Here is a 20,276-nt window from a genome sequence, read left to right on the forward strand (position 1 = left end):
TATCTATCATCTGTCTCTAGACAGTCTGTCTGTATATTACCTTGAATCTGCAAAGATATAACAACCAATAATAATGTCATCAGAGCACCGTAAAATGCTTCATGCATGTAAGCATGAGATTTGTTCTCCCCTTACTAAGGAAAATCTCCATAGAAGGTCCAACGTTTTTAGAATGAGGCATGCCCTGAGAGAAGATGGGAGTGTCTTTTTGGCCAGGGTTGTCAGGTGACCCCCTAGTCTATTTAAGAGAGGGAATAAAAAATGTTCACATTCATTGTACTCCACTTGCTGGTTTGTGCAGATAAAGAGCCTAAGGTAGGAGCCCTTAAAGGAACAGTAACACTAAAAAATGAAAGAGCTTTAAAGTAATAAAAATATAATGCACTGTTGCCCAGCACTGGTAAAACTGGTGTGTTTGCTACAGTAACACTACTATAATTTATATAATAAGCTGCTGTGTAGCCACGGGGGCAGCCATTCAAGCTGGAAAAAAGGAGAAAAGGCACAGGTTACATAGCAGATAACAGATAAGTTCTGTAGAATACAATAGTGTTTTATCTGTTATCTGCTATGTGCCTGTGCCTTTTCTCCTTTGAATGGCTGCCTCCATGGCTACATAGAAGCTTATTTATATAAACTATAGTAGACTTTCTGAAGTAAACACACAACTTTTACCAGTGCAGGGCAGCAGCACATTATATTTTAGTTACTTTTATACACTTTCATTTTTTGGTGTTACTGTTCCTTTAATAGAAGGAGATGATCTGTAAGGCAGGACAAGTAAATATGAGGGCTCCCCTTATAACTCCTTCTGTCGAGTAAGATTAGGTAGTCATAATAATACACAAAAAATGTTTTTGAAGAAAAAACTAAAACAAAACCAATATATTTAGAGCTTTCTTGGTTGGTTAAAATCAAAAGATACAGCATATCAAGGGTCTAGAAGTCTACTGACGCCTCCCACCCATCCTGGTGGGCTCTGGGCAAATGCATATTTTGCCATTTATTAGAATCACCCTGATTAAAAAAAAAAACAATTTGGAAAAATTCCATTCTCTAGTCTCCACTCTCTAGTGGAGATGTTTTTGTGGATTCTCAGGCTTAAACTGGCTTAAACTTGTTTCCCATTAATAAGAACAAGTTGACAAGATCTCTGGGTTTCTTTTACTTCCATGTGTTGGAAAATTATTTGAACATGGATGCCTGGCAGAGTTTACCCCCTACAATATATAAAAACTAAAAAACTAAAAAGTGTATTTAAAACAGCATAAACAGATAATGTACTGTTTCAGTCCCCTTCTGGACGTTTCTCAAGGCAACCATGCATACAGCCCAATCACACATATACCCCAAAATAACAGGCCAACAATAAATTAATAACAGAGCGAACAACTGCAGTAAAAGTAACTAACACAGTTAAGTGAGCAATGTGCTAAAGTGGTGCAAAGTGAGCAATGTGCTATTTTAAAATGTAGAGATCCTAAAGTGACCCTGTGATAAAGTAAGCAAGAAATACAGTTATGTGACCATTATATTAAAATGACCATGAGCCCATATATTTTCAAAGGTTATTCTTCTTCTTATCTATCTACAGTATCTATCTATCTATCTGTCTGTCTGTCTATCTATCTATCTATCTGTTTATCTATCCAGATCAGTTGCACAATGTACAGTACTTTTCACTTTTTGCCTTGGTGTGCTCCCACAACACCCCTTTTTGTGTACAGATGAAGCCACTTTGGTTTGTGTATTAAAACTTTTTTTTTCTATCTTTAAAGCTACTCTAAACTAGGGATGCACTGAATCCCGGCTTTTTTTAAAGGATTCAGTTTCGGGCGAATCCGCGGTCCCAGCCGAACCGAATTCTAATTAGCATAAATTAGCAATTGGAAAGGGTTAAATTGTCAAGTGAAAAACATTTTTGCCGCATGCTTCATACATGCAGATTTTTAACCCCTTCCGATCCTAATTAGCACATGTTAATTAGGATTTGGATTTGGTTCGGGATTCGCCCTGGATCCTTCAGAGTGGGTTCGGCCGAACCCAAAAAAGTGGGTTCGGTGCATCACTACTCTAAACAACCTGCCTGACAGAGAGGAAGCTTTCTGAGAATGCACAGAGAAGCAGGAGCCAGTGTGCAGCAGCAGCAGATTTTTTTCTGTGCCCATACATAACTGCCTGACTGTGCATTCCCCGAAAGCTTCTTCTGTCAGAAATGCTCAGAAGGCTCTACTCTTCGATAAGAAAAGCTGAACAGGAAGAGAGGGCGGGGCTTCACACTATACTGTACTGTACTGTTGGTTGCTATTGCCTACTGCATTTGCACAATTTAGCACCTATGAGCCCTAGACAGGCTTACTGAAATTTCATAAAAAAAAGTTTTTTCAATAACATAACTACAGCCCTATGGGCCCAGTGGTAAAATTGGCATCAGGTCACTAACCCTCCTTACTGATGAGAAGGTAAACACACCACAGCACCATGTAAGTCTTCCCTGGGGATACATGCCCCTGGCAATTCTGCTACTGTTGTAGTGCCAGGAAGTGGACCAAAATCTTAAGGAGCCTTCCTATCTACTGACTTTGCAAGTACATTCTCTGTATTAGTTCACAAATGCTGTGGGTTTTCTGCTAGATTTTAACTGGAACAAAATCAGATTGCTTAGGGAACACAAATCAAGAAAACAGAACATATAAAAATTGCAACAGTGGATTAATACATGTACGCAATAACACGTATCCTTTTTACTACATTACTCATAATTATTCCTTTTTTCCCCCACACAGATGTGTTTGTGGTTTTTGGAAATGATGCAGGGCTGATAATCATCTTACATTTAGATACATTTACATTTAGATATCTTTTACTTAAAGCTTCTGTCGGGGGGGTTTCCTGGATTACAACCATCAATATTCCTCAACACAGTCTCACTAGTTGAGCAGGTTACATTTAGATGTTCTGTAAAAGGCAGGTTTTTATAAGCATGCAAATGTATTTGCGCAGTGAACTTCATGAGCAATCACTGTCAACTACGTGTGCAGTTTTGCACAACACTTTCACGTGATAATGAATAAATATTGCTCACTGTGTCAAAAGCTTTATTATTTTGCTTAATATATCAAATGTGGTAATGCTTATGAAAGTAAGAATATGTATAATTTGACATTAGATTAAATATCTAGATAACTGAAATTTAGCAAACATATTGTGGGTTCCAGAGAATTCTTTTTTTTAATTTGTTTATATATTTCCCCTAACATAATGTTATTTATATAGGATGTGACCCCCCCATCTGACAAATCATTTTGTTACCCTGGAAATATGGCTGAATTGATGGGCACATGTAGGGGTAAAGGAAAGATGCACAATAAAAAGTAGCATAAGTAGAACTGCAAGAAGTATTGCATGATAGACAACATTAAAGTCTAACCCATTCAAAGTCCCAGTAGCTTTTCCTATTTTATTTTCTAAGTAACTAATATTCCTTTATATTGCTGGCAATCCTAAGTGCAGAAGGCATATAGATAGATATATAGATGACAGATAGATAGATAGATAGATGATAGTTAGAAAAAATAATAGATAGATAGATTCCTTTATTTGTCACATACAAAATGATACAAGTACAACCTGAAGTGAAATGTACCCTAATCCCCTGATCATTCCAAGATTGTATAATTTTGAAATAACAATACACTAGTGCATACAAATATTAATAGGCCCCATTGCAGCCGGTGCCCATTGCTGCTTTCTAACTTGCGCTTCTGAATAAGGGGGTGGGTAAGGGCAAGCTGTATAATAAAAGTCTTTTTAGAGATAAACATTTTTACTGACACGTCCATACCCATTATAAAGGAATTTCAAAGTCCAAGCTGTCAATCATATATTGCCTTAAAGGAGAATGAAAGGCAAAGTCACTTAGGGGTGCCAAAATGTTAGGCACCCCCAAATGACTTAAATTGGATGCCTTTTACCCCGGACTGGTGCCCCTGTTTGGAGAGAACAGCACCAGCCTGGGGTAGCTGCAGTGCTTCCTCCTTCCTGTTCACTCGCGCGCATGCGCAGTAGAGTGAAAAAGTCAAACTTTAACAGTGAAGTCGGCTTTTCACTCTACTGCGCATGCGCCTGTCATGGGAAACAAAGCAGAAAGAAGGAGGCACTCGCTCGCAGGTACCCCGGGCTGGTGCTGTTTTCTCCGAACAGGGGCACCAGCCTGGGGTTCAAGGTAAGTGATTAAAGTCACTTGGGGGTGCCTAACATTTTGGCACCCCCAAGTGACTTAGCCTTTCCTTGTCCTTTAAGCATAGAAGCAGGGAAGACAATTACTGTCATGTCCCATTCGGTACTCACTACCCCCTCCCTCCTTGTGTAGCCAGTGCAAGGGCCTTGGCACCTGGTCCTCCATTCTATCACATAAACAAGATTTTGGCATGATGCAAAGCTTGTCTTACTAACAGTATCCACAAAATGGCACCTGAAGGAAACAAGGCTTCTATTATTTATATAGTGTAGGTAATTTTTATTTTGCTTGACAAACACAATAGAAAAAAACTGGAATTATTTATTAAGGTGAAAGGTCCCCTTTAAAGAACCAATATGTCACTAATGCTTAACATGTAACTGTTATACTTACAGTTGTGGCACGTTGCTCCTGTATACCCAGTTCCTTCACAATTGCATGTCATGCTGTCCCAAGTCTGAGTACACCTCCCACCATGTTCACAGTTATTAGGAACACATCTGCCAAAGTGATAATGGGAAAATACTCTTATTAGTGACCAAATTTCAATCTGCCTGAGCAAAGTATCACAGCAGCCCTAGCAATTAATCCTTATTAATACAAACTCTGTATAATGAATGGCATATACCATTTAATGGAAGATGATGTGCGGCGTCCAATAACACCAATTTGAAGAGAGCAGCACTTGAGAACATTGCTAATGTAGCAGGTTAGCATCTCTAAACTCAAAATAATTGTTAGAAACAAGGGAGCAGATATTAAAGTACCACAGAAAAGTGCCATTTTCTTGTATTTTCCCTGCTTTTCTCTTGTGTCCGGGATTTGTAACACATCATACAAGTATAATAGCAGAATACAAAAGGATTGGAGTGATTTTCTAAGGCTACTTTTCATCAGTAAAAGGGTAATGAGGTGGCTGTGTGCCTGCTGGCTTTGATGGAAAATAATCAGCCTGCGTTGCAAAGCATGGGTATTCGACTAAGGAGAAAAGGCATTAAGCAGCAAATCTTGTATTAGAAGTTGGAATGATTCTATCTTTGCTACTTCAGCCCCTCTGGATGTAATTCTTTTTGGCCTCAGGCACTGTGTCTTTAGAGCAAACCAAAGCATCAAAATATCTTTAAACCCAGAATAATAGAAACAATAGTATTATTTCTATATATGTAAAGTTACATTAATGTTCAGTACACTGATTAATTAATGTAGTTCATATGTTTTAGGATGATTCAAATTGGCAGAAGAGTTAACTGTCTAAATGTATTATATTTTTCAGGTAGTTAGTGTTTTGAGACAATTTCCCTATAATGATAACAATATAAAAATAATGGACGATATAAATGTTTAACCAGAGGGGAACTCCCAGCTCTGAATTTACTTGTATAATATCTCAGAGGCATAATAATGTTTCCTCTACTTAAAGGGAAAATATACCCCACCATTTTTGATGATGATGAGCTCATTCATCTGCCGTATGTAGAAAAGGTACATAAACACTATCTGAACCTCCAGAAATAAATACAAATGTATTTTTTCCTACACAAACATACAAGTGAAAAGAAAACCATGATAACTCATTTGAGCAATTTCCCAGCAAACCTTAGACACACAATGCAGTAATCCCCAGTCATGCCTTTGTTCAATTGTAAGAGAGGTGACAGACAAATTTTTGTTGCTGTGGGCAACTAATCTCCCCGCAATGCCATCCCACTGGCTAGAATGTAAACCACTTGTGGGATGGCATACGCGTTGCTGTGATGTCCTAAAGTTGTCCGAAGTTTCCTTTTAAGACAACTTTGGGACATCGCAGCGATGCGTATGCCATCCCATTTCGTGAAATCCACCAGTGGCGAAACACGGAAATTTTTTTGCCTGGCAAATTATTTCTCCCATCACTATTATTACATACAGTATATACATTTATATATTATATATATTTTCTCTTTAAGACCGATGTGAATATTTTTTGGGTGAACTGTGCCAAGCTCTATTTTAATCCTCTGATGAATATATCAAGTTGGTTAGTTTGGAATAACAATGTCCTCAGCTGGCCAAGTGCACTGGCAGATTTTAGGTGACATTTATAAACTGATTGTTTCACAGAGAGTGAATGGGTGCGGCCTCGGGGCACCCAGTTCTCAGATCTGGCCCTGACTGCAAGCAACATCAAACTGCAAAGATTGAAGTCAGAAAATGCCCTGATATACAGTATGTTTTCAGTTTTCCTCTTAAATGAAAAGTACATTTGCATCATTACAGGGGTTTCAAATATCTTGGACTGTGAAATAAAATAAGATGGGACAGGCAAAGCAAAGTCTTAAACGAACTGAAAAAGTGTTGGAAAATATAATAGAAATGAGTGTTATTGAGAATGATATAACGTATACAGAATTATATTAAAACCAAACTAAATTAAAATCAAACAACAAAGTTGTGTTGGTTTAATTACACTGATGGCAGAACAGGGGCATTACTGTAAAGGATGTCCTTAATATTCCACAAACTGAAGACTACAATTGGCAACAACACACCTTCATTTTCCTACAGAAAACTACAGGAGTATCCCTAAATTATTATGCCATTTTTTTATAACTTCCTATACAGGCACTAGAAAACTGTTGCCACCAGTATTCCATTTCAGTACTGTCTGCTCATCCCACCTATGGTTTACATGGTTAAGATAATTATAACAGGACGGGGGATTTGGAGTTGATAAAGAAGGCAAGAGAGTCTGTGACCAATGCAAGTTAGGTGATACTGAAAGCTTAGCCACTAACACTACACAATGATTTATATTTAACTTTAAGAGGGTGGGCCATCTTTAAATGAAGTTTTAGTATAATGTAGAGAGTGCTATTCAGAGACAATTTTACAATTGGTCTTTTTGTTCAGTAGCTCTCCAGTTTGGGTTTTCAGCAGCTGTCAGGTTACTAGGGTCTAATTTAACCTAGCAGCCAGGCAGTGGTTTGAAAGAGAGACAGGAAAATAAAACGAGAAGGGCCAATATATAAAGATATGTAATAAAAATTAACAATGACAATAAAACTGTAGCCACGCAGAGCAATAGTTTTTTGGCTGCCGGGGTCAATGACCGCAATTTGAAAAATTGAAAAAAAATTCAGAAAAGGAAAGCAAATTATTTAAAAATGATAAAAAATAAATAGTGAAGACCAATTGAAAAGTTGCTAAGAATAGGCCATTGTATACCATATTAACATTTAACCTACAGGTGAATCACCCCTTTACCAAACATTACCAAAATACTAACCAAATTATGAGAGTAAAATGTGAATACAGGTATAGGACCTATTTCAGAATGCTTGAGACCAAAGGCTTTCCAGATAAGAGAACTTATCGTACTTTGGATCTCCATACCTTAAGTCTACTAAAATGTCTTTTAAACATTAAATAAACCCAATAGGATTGTTTTGCCTCCAGTAAGGATTCATTATATCTTAGTTATGATCAAGTACAGGTATGGAATCTGTTATTCAGAATTATTGGAACTGGGGTTTTCTGGCTAAGGGGTCTTTACTTAATTTGGATATCCATGCCTCCAATAAGGATTAATTATTAGTTGGGATCAAGTACAAATCACTGTTTTATTATTACAGAGATAAAGGAAATCATTTTATTATTTTTAAATTAAAAATGTCTTTCTGCTTTTCACAAACACATTACTAGGCCTGTTTGCCATACCAAAGCAGCATCTAGCCTTTATTGGTCTAGTGATGTTGGAATATAATTGGAACATATGATATAGTTTGTATAGATAACAGGGCTAGAGTAAACCTAATTTATGCTTGCCTACAATAAAATTATATATATATAAGTGTGTGTGTTTGTGTTAACATCTTAGAGCACATCAAGCATGTACGATTAACAATAATGAAAGCCTTCTGTAGTAGAAAGTGTTCATACGCATGCTACTTGCTTTACTTTTTTACATAATTGTTTGTGTTTTGTTTTGGCAGGTTGATGTCACCCATCACCTGAGAGGTGAAGCAAATCCAATGCTTCATATTGTATTCTGCATAATAACACAAGTGATGTACTGTTATTAGGCTGCTGCTCTAGATAATTACTTGTGGCACAGTGTTATCACACAAGAATGAGTTTTACTTCTCCAAGCAAAGTGCTGGATTTTATGAAGCAAAACTTTCCGTGGATGAAAGGCAAAAAACGGCAGGAAAAGGAAAGTTGTAGTTACAGATGTACATCCCGTTAGCTCTGTATAAACACTGTATAGTAAATATGTGTTCTTAATAAACTAGCTTGCCTCTTTGTCCATCATTCAAATTGAATGTGTCATATGGTATAATTGACAAAGGGGCAACAAACCACCCTGAGATATAAAAAGCCTCATAAAACCTACTTATTTAAATGAAATTCAAAATCTTCATAAAACTGTCCCAGCGGGCTACCCAGCTCAATTACAGATGCAAGAAAAATTGCCTTCCTTGCACCATTATCTCCCTATGATTTTATTTCAAAAGTCAGATTAAATGATACCATAGGATGGTAAGCGTTAAGTGCTGGCTTTTAGACATAACACTATAATCAATTGGCAGATTAAATGATACCATAGAGTGGTTACTATCCAATGCTGGCTTTCAGACATAAATATATGGTAGTAATATTTATGTTTAACACTAGCAGAAAGCTCTTTACTCCTTCCAGTGCGGAACACAAATAGCAAATAAAGGAAACAGAGTTGGTTGCACCCAGGCTTGATAAGATCACTAATGAACAATATATAAGCATTTGTCACATTTCAAAATACAACTATTAAAAATGCTGTACCATTACCAAAATAAAAACGTACACTTCAGTATCCCACATTTGGATTCAGTTAGATGGTCAAGTGCAATATAAGTGTGTGCTTCCTTTGTCTAGACAATGTATTAGAGTTAAATGTCTTTTAAAATAACTCTGACTCAAAGCCTGAATGAAAAGAGACAGATTGCTGAGAGGGGAAAGTGAAGAGTAACTTGATCATTTCAAAAGTGGTACCACATTTTTAACTGATTATACTTGGAAATATATCATACAATCCTCAGATGAGGATTCACTGTATATCATTTTGCCAGGCAGAATAATATTATTTACAGGATGTGCAATTAAACTGAAATTCTGCAAAAAAAATCTGAAGCTCTGTATGTTATAGGTCTATATGTTTGTGTTCCAAGTCAGTCTGATTTGTGCAACATGGCTCAGAATTGTGTTCAATGCTTTACTCTAAGCCTTGGTCTGTCAAACCAAAGTTATGCTCCGCTGTAGCTTTGTCCCATCATGGTAAGGATTATAGTGTTCTAATTCAGGTAGATCACCGTTCAGACTGAAGGATTCTGAATGGAATCGCACAATAATTCGTAATAAAACCTTATGAAAAAGTATAAGAACTTCAAGGCAGGGGCACTATTAGGGGTGGACAAGCAGGTATCCTCTCAGAGGTCCTGGGTGCTGTGAAGGTTACAGGGTTTAGGTGGATCAGGGGTTGAATTGGTTGGACTGATGGTAGGTGCAGGCTAGGCTGGACTGCAACCCTTTTTTCAGACCTTTAAAATATATTTTAAATGTTTGTCATCTCTCCTAAATGTGTCATTTTGCAAATTAAACAACTTTGTGGTGCTGTGCCAGAAGTACATATACATATAATCATAAAATGTAAGTAAATTATGTTTCTACAAGATAAAAACCTTTCGACTTTGAACCTTCAGTGCATGTTTTTGGAAGCCTCCCATAGGACTCAATAGCACTCTGCAGCTCCAACCTGGCCCAAGGAAAGATACGGAAGCACGATACTGAAGCTTGAAAGAATCCAACATTTTCATACTCGTTGCGACAAATACGATTTTGTCACACAAATTGATGCAAAGTACAAAAAAGTTGTGGAAATTAACAAAAATATTGTAGAAAATATGCACAGTTCTAAAAGTTAGAAAAAATATGAATTTTTAGCATTCGGACTCAATCGTACTTTAATGAATAGGCCCCCTAGTGTTCATTTTGAAGTGCATTGACCGAACCATTGCAGTTGTGCTTATCGCATCACCACATTTTAATAACGTTTTCATTAAGGTAGAATTCTTAAAGCAAGGTGCAAATAACAGAACTTTTTGCAATGTAACATTCTGAAACCATTTTTTTTCAACACAATTATCACCTCCTTATTTCCAAAGCTATTTGTGGAGATTCAGTGTTGTTGGAAGCCTTGTTTTCTTTTCCACCAAACACAACAGCTTTAAAGGTGTGAATGCAGGTTTGGAGCTCAGAGCTATGCTAGCCATTATCACCAGTACTGAGAACCTACTTCAATCAGTCAAGGAATCGGCTGTTTACATAAGCTCAGTTTCCTGTTTAACCTGAAACTGTTTGATTCATTTCTAGCTGTGCTTTGAAGCTTTTTCACACATATGGCGTAGGAAGCTAATTATTATGAAAATGAAAATCGCATTTCAAGGGAAGAAGAATAAATATAGGAAAATGAGTGCCTCGCTACTTTCAGACCAATCTTGGGAAGAAGTTGTTGCTCTTTCAGATGTCACTTTGCAGTTTCTCACCATGAAATGCTATGGAGTGTTTCTTCCAAAATTAAGCAGTTCTGAAATATTCAGTGACATTTGATAACTTTCCCTGAATCACATAAACACAAATAAAAACTGCACACAATCTGCAGAGTGCATTTGGTAATTATACTGTATTAACCATGTAGATATGAGGAAAAGAAAACAGATATGCATAATGCCAAAATGGAAATGAAGTCACACAGGTAACATTGCAATTGTGACCATCCACACAAATCAGCTACTGATGTTTAAATAATCTGAATCCCTACTTTAAACTAAATCCATTTATTCACATAGAACAGTTGAGAAGTAAATTACGTAAATTCTGTTTCAGGAATATAAGTAAAACGTATTTTCTACCAATAGTATACATATACAAAAACATATGCCTAATTTTAGTTATATTTTTTGAATTTTAGGGATCAGTGAATTCCTTGGCCTGGTATGGATTTGCGGAGCATTTTCACAAGTGCCATTTTCACAAATCTGTGGTAGAATTTCGCCGTGCGTTTTTCTTTAACTCTCCTGCGTGCCAATTTCTCAGTGCTCCGGGACCAGAGGAAGAGCACAAGCGAGGAGGAGGTATGCACAAGCAACAATGACAGTGGGGGAGTGGTGGTGAGTGTTCAGACCATGTCAGTGGCTTGATGGATATGGCTTGAAGGGGCATTCATCGAGACCAGTACTTCCCAAACTGTGGGCTTGACCTATGGGGGCTTGGAGCTGGGAGGGCTCAGTCTAATGATCAGTTAGGTTGAAAATATATTTGCTATCCTAGTTATTCTTCGAACTATGGCAAACTATGGCTGAATGGCTGATACACCAATATATTGCTGTACTCATTTTATGGGGTAAGGGGGGAGGGGCTAAAAAGATAGGACCTTCAAGTGGGGCTTGAACTAAAAAAGTTTGACAACCATTGATCTCTAGACTATATCTATCTTCAGCTGGTCACAAAATCTTCCTGGTTAATTCCCAAATATTCAAAGGCCAACTGGCAGATCTTTTAGGCTTCTTTGCAGCAAAGAGTGCCTGGAGCAGCTACAGTGGAATTTTCCAGCAGCATCCATATATGATACTACAAACAACTCAAACCTCACACTCCCTCAATAAATACTGGGACAGCAACACTGCTCTGGGGCACTCCGGGATTACTAAACTCTCATGTAATCACAAAAGGCAAGCCCAGCAATACACAGAAGAAATATCATTTTAATCTTTATTTAATCATCCAGGTGAGAAAGGGACCTTTGACTGACTCGAAACTGCAAGACAAGTACAAAAATATAACTCAGGCTCCTCCACCACAAACCATTAAATTAGGATGAAATTAACAATTTTGTTACAATAAAAAGAGATGCATAATGTTGTTAACAAAACAAATCCTTCAGCATACAGTATATACCACACCTGAGCAGAAGAAACCTTGGGTAAGAGCTAGGGACCTTAAGAAATCCAAAATTATTGATCTGTTGCTTCATGGGTATACAATAGTTTGCAAGTATGAAGCAGCTTATATATTATATGTTTTGAACATATTCATTTATTAGTGATGAGCGAAAGTTTTCGCCAGGCATGGATTCACTGTGAATTTCATATTTCACCATTGTGAATTGTTTTGTGAAACTTCTGCAAAACTTCTGCTGTGAAAATACACGGTAGTGTCAAAAAAAGGTGGGGTTGTGTCAAAATAGGGGGGGTTGTATCAAAAAGCCATGATAACGTCAAAATAGGCACAGACACATGAAAGAAACCATGTGGCACCTGCATTTCCCAAATATTTCCATAGTTTCGCAAATTTTTCGCCGAAGCAAAGTGAGACAGATTCACTCATCACTAAAATTTGTATATTTTATATCACAGCCAGCATCAGATATACATGGAATGATATGAAATTTAAAAATAGAGGTACTATTTAAAGGAGAAGGCAAAGTACAATAAATTTATAAACACAGAGGAGAGCGCCTTAATGCAGAATATCTGCTAAAAATACTTTTATTTCAAACCACTGCACACAACATGTTTCGGGCTGTATAACGCCCTTTATCAAATATGATAAATTATGATAAAAGGGGTTATACAGCCCAAAACATGCTGTGTGTGCAGTGGTTTGAAAAAAAAGTATTTTTTAGCAGATTTTCTGCATGAAGGTGCTCTCCTCTGTGTTTATAAACGTATTGGAAGGCTGAGCGGTGTGCCTCTGAGGATTGATGCATCGAGTCTGAGCAGTAGACTGTGCAGTTGAATACCTATATTTTGATTCTGCAAAGTACAATAACTGGGGGTGTCAAAATATTAGGCACCCCCCAGTTATTGTAATTGCTTACCTTATACCCCAGGTTGGTGCTCCTGTTTGGAGAAAACTGCACCAGCCCAGGGTATAGGCGATCAAATGCCGCTTGCGCATGTGCAGTAGGGTAAAAAGCTGAACTATAAAAAAAAACACGGCTCTTTCACTCTACTGAGCATGTGCCGGACCAGGGATTCCAAAGACAGACAAAAGAAGTAAGAGGAAACACTTGTTTGCAGCTACCCCAGGCTGGTGTGGTTTTCCCCTAACAGTGATTTTACCTTTCCTTCTGCTTTAACATTTTCAATGTAGTGGTCTGATTATTTGAGCTAAAAATGATGATGTTATTTTAAGAAGTCTATTGAGGCCTTAGGCAGCCTGTGAGGCATAAATAGTGCTACTTCTAGCCTTGGGCCTTCAGTTGACATAAGTAGACTACTAGATATCAGCAGTGCTTATAGAAAACATCTTCTATTTTTAAGAAATGGCCTGAAAAAAGTTGCATTGGATATCCAATGTAATCATCACATCTTATTCTAAAGGAATTTTTTCGCCAGGCATGGATTCGCAGCAAATTTCCGCATTTCGCCATTGGCGAATTGTTTTGCGAAACTTCTGTAAAAAAATTTTTGTTGCACGTCAAATTGGGCGCGGTTGCGTCAAAAGGCCGTGGTCGCGTCAAAAAAGTGCGGGCGACAAAAAAAAGACGCGGGCGACAAAAAAAAATTGTGCTACAAATGCTTTTAGCAAATTTTTCACCGTTTTACAAATTTTATGGCGAAACGGGACAGATTCGCTAATCACTATAAATCACCTAACAAGTTTTTTGGAAACATTTTTTTTTGCTTTAAATAGTAAAGAGAGATAGGGTTGGAGAGAGGAGGATAAGAATGGGTGTAGGGGGGTAAGTATTTAAAAGACTCTGACCCTGACCCTGAAAGCATTTACACATAGGGGTATATTTTTCATGCTGTGTAAAAAGTGGAGTGAAGCATTACCGTGATGTTGCCCAGGACAACCAATCAGCAATTAGATTTCAACAGTTAAAAAACCAAAGCAAAGTACATGTTTCACTCTACTTTTTACACAGCATGATCAATATACCCCATAATATTTGCTTAATCTGCCTTTGAAAACTTTCACACAATTTCTTCAATGCAGTGCATTTTTATTTCATAATAAATGTAGTTTTTCCAATAGACCTTGTATTTAAGTATCTAAGGCTCCACTGAACGCAAGTATCTTGTATCTAACACAAGTAACTTGTATCTAAGGCTCCAATGAACACAATAAACCGTGTGGGGCTTTATCTAGTATAAATAAATTTAAAGCAACTGGACTTGTTAGGTAATCATTGAATACGTTTCACTACTCATCCGAGCAGCTTCTTCAGTTGTGTGGGGCTTTGTTTAGGCAACAGATAAAATATGGCTGAACACAGCAAAGAAAACACAATGCAATAAAAAACATGACTTCTACCTAAGAAAAAAATTACAGTACAGTACAGGATAAATGCAAATAGTAAGTCAAGAATCAAATGAATACTTTTCCTTTTTCTCTCCATTTTCGTGGTATTATACAACAGTAAATACATCACCCTGGGACTGTGGATAAAGCTGAGAAAATGATAGGTACTTTCTGTACTTATCTTTTATTTAACTAATAAGAATCCTTGATTTATTTAGATAATCAGGTAATTGAATGTACTGTAGGTAGAAAGCATTCACACATATGCACACACGCATAATATTTAGTTTGCCCCCAAACTGTTGCCTTATTGCTGATAACAGCAAGACCTTTTAATATTTCTTATGCTCTTAAAGGAGAAGGAAAGGTAAAAACTAAGTAAGCTTTATCAGAAAGGTCTACGCAAATACAGCTATACGCAGTAAAAGAAAAGCTTCACTATGTCCTGTATCAAAAGAAACACAGGATTTCTTGTCTTCTTTTGTGCTTAAAAAAGTTGTGTTTTAGACTGATTTATTGAGAAATTTCACCAAAACCCTACTAGTCTCGCTCATCAGTTCCGCTTCCTGCTGGCTGAATTCTCTGGAAGTGCAGGGGGGCCTGTGGCTTTCAGTGAACTGCACTGTAGGATAGGAACCAATCAGCAGTTAGGCTGACCTAATAGGGAACTGAAGCCTGTCTTTGCATGTGTGAGTGCAAGGCTGTGATTGGCTATCCCCCTCTTGCTGTGCTTCTGGCAGGGATCGTTAGGACACTCCCACTCTTCATTTGAAACACAGACAGAGCACTGTTAGGATATTTAGGGAGGTCCAATAAATGGGCCATTTTTAGAGATAGGATTCATTTTTAGCCCAAAGTGAAACCAGCACCATATATTATTCATAATTGCCTACAAAATTAGGGTTTTTCCCATTTAGCCAATCTGTCTCCTTTAAACAAATGTAGAATGGTTTTAGGGCTGTTCACTCAGGTATGGTAAAGTTTTCGGCATAATAAATATAGCTTGCACTAATGTGGCTAATCTATTGGCAGTAAAATTTAAACATGTATGGGGATACGTATTCAAGACACAAAGATAAAACTGGCCAACTGGTGAGTAGACTTAACAATGACAATTAAGCTTAGAGCCAAGTTATTAATATGAAGAATGTACCTATATGAACAGCAATATATATATATATATTAAGAAGGTGCTGCATCGTTTTGGAGTGCAACTCATCAGATCTGACCCCAGACCAAAATATTTCACAGTTGTTTCATTGCAAATTTGTAATTGTGAATAACTAAGTTTTATGACTGGCTTGAAGGTGGGAGGTGTTATTTGGTGCAAAATAATTGGAGTCATGTAATCTAGCATGAGGTCAAGACCACTGTGAGACAGCGGGAAGAAGTACTGGCTGAATAAGAACTAAAGGGCATGCTCTGGGGCCCCTTAGTGCTCTTATACTTTGGCCCCTAGGTTTTATTGCACACAATTGCCCATGGGCATAACTCATTGCAACCAATCAGTGACTAGCTTTTTTTCAGGCAGCTGCAAGCAGAACAATAAATGCAACAATTTGATTGTTTGCTGTAGGTTACTGCGCATTGGCAAATTTGCCCAGTGTTGATTAATGACCCTGTGGTGGATAAGGCACTATATGTTTGTAAAACCTATAAAATATGCACAAAATAAATAATGTTCTTTTTAGTAATTGGGAAGTCAGTACAGGTATTGGGTCCCTTATCTGGAAACCCATTATCCAGAAAGCTCCGAATTACGGAAAGCCCGTCTTCTATAGACTCCATTTTAACCAAATAATATAGAATTTTAAAACTGATTTCCTTTTTCTCTGTAGTAATAAAACAGTACCTTGTAATTGATCCCAACTAAGATATAAATAATGCTTATTGGATGCAAAACAATGCTATGGGGTTTAGTCAATGTTTTATTGATTTTTTAGTAGACTTAAGGTATGGAGATCCAAATTACAAAAAAATCCCTTATCCGGAATACCCTTGGTCCCGAGCATTCTGGATAATGGGTCTTATACCTGTAACAATTAATACGGTCACTTAAGACAGTCTAGCTCCACTTTCATGAAGAGGAAGAACTAGCAGCGAGATATAAAAAAAAGCTTATAATGAAAACCTATTTTTGCTGGGGGCCATTATAAGTATATCTCCATGTAACAGTGTAGATTGAATATTTGCTAACTTTTTCTTCTTTTATGCTTAGATTGTATACTGTGTCTGTTACTAATATGGGGTAATGCACATAATGTTGTGGCAGGCCTTGGCATTGCAACATAAGATTATTATTCAAAGGCAGACAATGACTGCCAACAGACCTCTGCTCCTTGTATGCAACAAAAATAACCTCCTTCATGACGAATATCTGACTGGGCCTCATTCAAATATCAGTTCAGTAGGAAATCACTTTGGCCTGCATTGGGCTGTGGGCCCATTATCAACCAAATATTGGCCCCTTATTTGGATCTGCTAGGCTTGGCCCAATACTTCAGTGCCCTGATCAGGTAAAATCTGCATTTTTGTTAACTTGGCCAACTGAGCAGATATTGTGCATGACCAGCTATTCTACAATGCAAGCAACCTGCAAAACAATCATGCACTGGTATACCTTTGGATACACCAATAACTGCAAGACATCAATGAACTGGGATTGTGTCCATAATTGTACCTTAGTGATATCTCAAATGGAGTGTCTTTATATGTAACTGGATATGCATGATTGATGCAAGTACAGAATTGTGCACTGTATAGAGCTTGGCTGACAGTGTTAACCACAGAACTCAGACAAGTTAAGCTCTGGAATGTCTCCCAAGAAAAAACAATAGAAATCTGCTAATAAGGATGTTGCATATTCCCCTAATCTCAGAATATTACAGGGTAACCCTTTTGAAATAAAAAAAAAAAATATTAAAGTAATACCTTTATTGTCTAACAAAGATACTCTTAAGCTTTCAGAACGTTGTAGGTCCTTTTTCAAGCTGAGAAATCTATTGAAGTAAGCATGACTTTTGGTTTTCCTATACTGGCATTCGCTCATTTTTTTTCATAGCCATAACAGCCAATAATATCCCAGAAGGGCCTGACATGTGGTTTAGGCAGGCAATTGATTCAAAATGCATTTTAAGGCTGCAGCTTTGCTCTTATCAGTTCAGAATACGATTTATGATCAGCTTATATGACACAAATTGCACTTGGTTTCCCACAAAAGTCATTTCATATAAATGTCCCCTCCTCCTGCTTTTTCGAAGTTAAATATAATTTTGAGTATAAAACATCCATCTTACCCTCTTAGCAGTATGATCATGGCATCAACAATCAAACCTGCCATCGGTGAGCTGAAAATGTAATCACTTTGCAGTCTACTCATGTACATTCAATCCTATGATAAGGTGAACCACTCTTTATTTTGCTGGGTATTTTAACAATAGTTATGCATTCTATGCACATACTAGACTGAACTGAAAAAGAGATACAAATTATTGTTTGCCATTTGCTAAACATAAGGGCTCATTTATGGGTGAAACTGAGTGCAGTGTGTACATAGGGTTGCCACTTGGCTGGTATTTTTTACTGGACTTCCCGGTAAAATAGAGGCCAACACCGGGGCTGGTATTACAAATTTAACAGCAATGTACTAAACACCCGGATTCATTCCAAATGCTAGCAAAATTCATACCTTTTCCTCCCAGATCCCTTATAATGCGCCCCACAGGCTGCCCGCTGACATCATTGCTCTGCCCATTGACATCATTACTACTCCCACAGACATCACTGTCCTGCCCTCTTATATCATAGGGCCTTTCCCTATTATACTAGTGCCCGGCTAGTATTCCCATATTGAAAATGTGGCAACCTTATGTGCAAACTGCACTTTCAAACACCATTTGCCATGTTTTCTACCCCCAATGCAGGGTTTGAGGTGATATATTTAAGCATCACTGTGGCCTACAGGAAATGATTCACCTGATATTGTTGTGGCAAGTGACTGGTGACCCATAGCAGGGCGTAGGGAGGCAGGGGCATGACAGCGTCGTAGGGGGTGTAGGCCACTCCCAGCTGGTTTGGGATTGTTGGGTTCAAATGGCTGCAAGACAGGGGTATAAATAGGTAGCTTAATGTTTTCCCGCTTCCATTTTAGACAGTGCAGGAAAACGCCCACCCTCCCTCCCCAAACAGGTGAGTTGGTATTATAGTTTGGCTGGCGGAGTGGTTGAGTCCGGGAACCAATGGCTGCATGGTTATTGGTGGTTGGCACGCCGGGCACCTCAGGGGTAAGGAGGTGTGTCAGGAAGTGAGTTTGTTGAGGAGTAGGTGGTCCCGGGCTAGGATGACAGCTGGCAGCGCTAGTGGCGTGCACTTCAATACGCATTAGACACAATTGCACTTAAAATCTTTGGGGATTACATGTTATTGTTTCTGTCACTTGATATCAAATTCATCTCTGCACCCGATTCATTAAGCACCTACTCATGCAGGCCACTGTGGGAACCCTGCAGTTATCACCATTTTCAAGGGACCTTATAACCTTAGATATCCACTTTTTAAAATATACAAGTGCAAAAAGGTAAACAGGTATGGATAGGTATAAAATAATGTGTTTTCCCAAAAAATTGTTGCATGCACTGCTCTCAAAACTCATGTTCATGAATGCCCACACTCAACCATACTGGAACAGGGTTACAGAGACACATCTAGAAAATCCAGCTGGAAGGGCTGCTATGATTGCAATATAACTTAGTGTGGCTTTGTGTGTGGCTTTGCAGCATACATTTCTAACAAGTGTCCTTAAATTTGCGAGTGATCTGGTAACCCTATACTAGAAGAACAGGGTATTTTTGTGAGAAACAAGACCTCAAACATCCATAACTGTAGTTGTCAAACCATGGGTCTGCCCTCCTCCTAAAATGCAGGGCTGTATTTATATATAGGCAAGTGAGGGCCCTGTGCCTAGGGCAGAAGCCTTAGGGGGCAGTCCTTGGGTGCCTATATAAAAAAATTATTTTAAAAATAAAAAACCTCAGACACTACCTGCGTGAATCCGGCAGTAGAGCTGGGGAGGGGGTGGGGGGGGTGAAGGCTTAGCAGGCAATTTTTGGCTGAAGTACGTCACTTGTATCGAAAATGACATCACACAGAGGCAGTGACTTCAAATGCAGGAATGTGCATGATGTCACTTCTGCAATTTGGGGGGCACAGCTACGTAAATACAACCCTGCTAGAATGGCCCAGTGCAAGAATAAGGCCAAACTGAATAAGATGTGAAGTGGCTGGTTATTTAGTGTTTTAGTTATGCAAACAGCTATATCTGTAACCTATTTGGGAAACAACAGCAACATTTGTGAAGTTATCAAAATGTGTTTGCCACGTGATTTTTTTTGTTGCCTGCGTAATTTTAACCAATTTTTTAGTAGCGAATTTTCTCGGAAGTTTCACGAAACAATTCATCAGTGGCGAAATGCGGGAATTCTCTGCGAATCTATGCCTATCTATTATGTATTTATCAAGTATCAACATATTTTGCAGTGCAGTACAATAAATGGGTGCATACTTTTAAATACAGGTGGTTCATTTATACATTTCTTGCAGAGAAAATGTTTTGCAAATGGTTGTTTTTGCACTGCTGTCCCCGTCTTTCCTTTTTTTTGCAAATCACAAAAAATGAGATTGTGATTTGCATGAACAGGCCCTCTTTGCGTGTTTA

The 20,276-nt window shown here is 38.0% G+C and overlaps 1 protein-coding gene and 1 long non-coding RNA gene across 3 annotated transcripts in view; one reads left to right on the forward strand and one right to left on the reverse strand.

Annotated features, from left to right (window-relative positions):
- Positions 1-20,276, reverse strand: part of cntnap2 (contactin associated protein 2) — an 892,460-nt gene that overhangs the window by 290,313 nt on the left and 581,871 nt on the right. For both annotated transcript variants that reach the window (XM_031903464.1, NM_001079264.1), the window contains 1 exon segment: positions 4,634-4,740. In XM_031903464.1, the coding sequence (XP_031759324.1) occupies positions 4,634-4,740 (107 nt within the window).
- On the forward strand, positions 6,306-8,510 carry LOC116411499. Its single transcript, XR_004223146.1, has 2 exons — positions 6,306-6,445; positions 8,212-8,510. It is a non-coding gene; the product is annotated as an uncharacterized LOC116411499 (long non-coding RNA).

The sequence above is a fragment of the Xenopus tropicalis genome, chromosome 6, assembly GCF_000004195.4.
Source record: "Xenopus tropicalis strain Nigerian chromosome 6, UCB_Xtro_10.0, whole genome shotgun sequence".
NCBI classification, from domain to species: Eukaryota; Metazoa; Chordata; class Amphibia; order Anura; family Pipidae; genus Xenopus; species Xenopus tropicalis.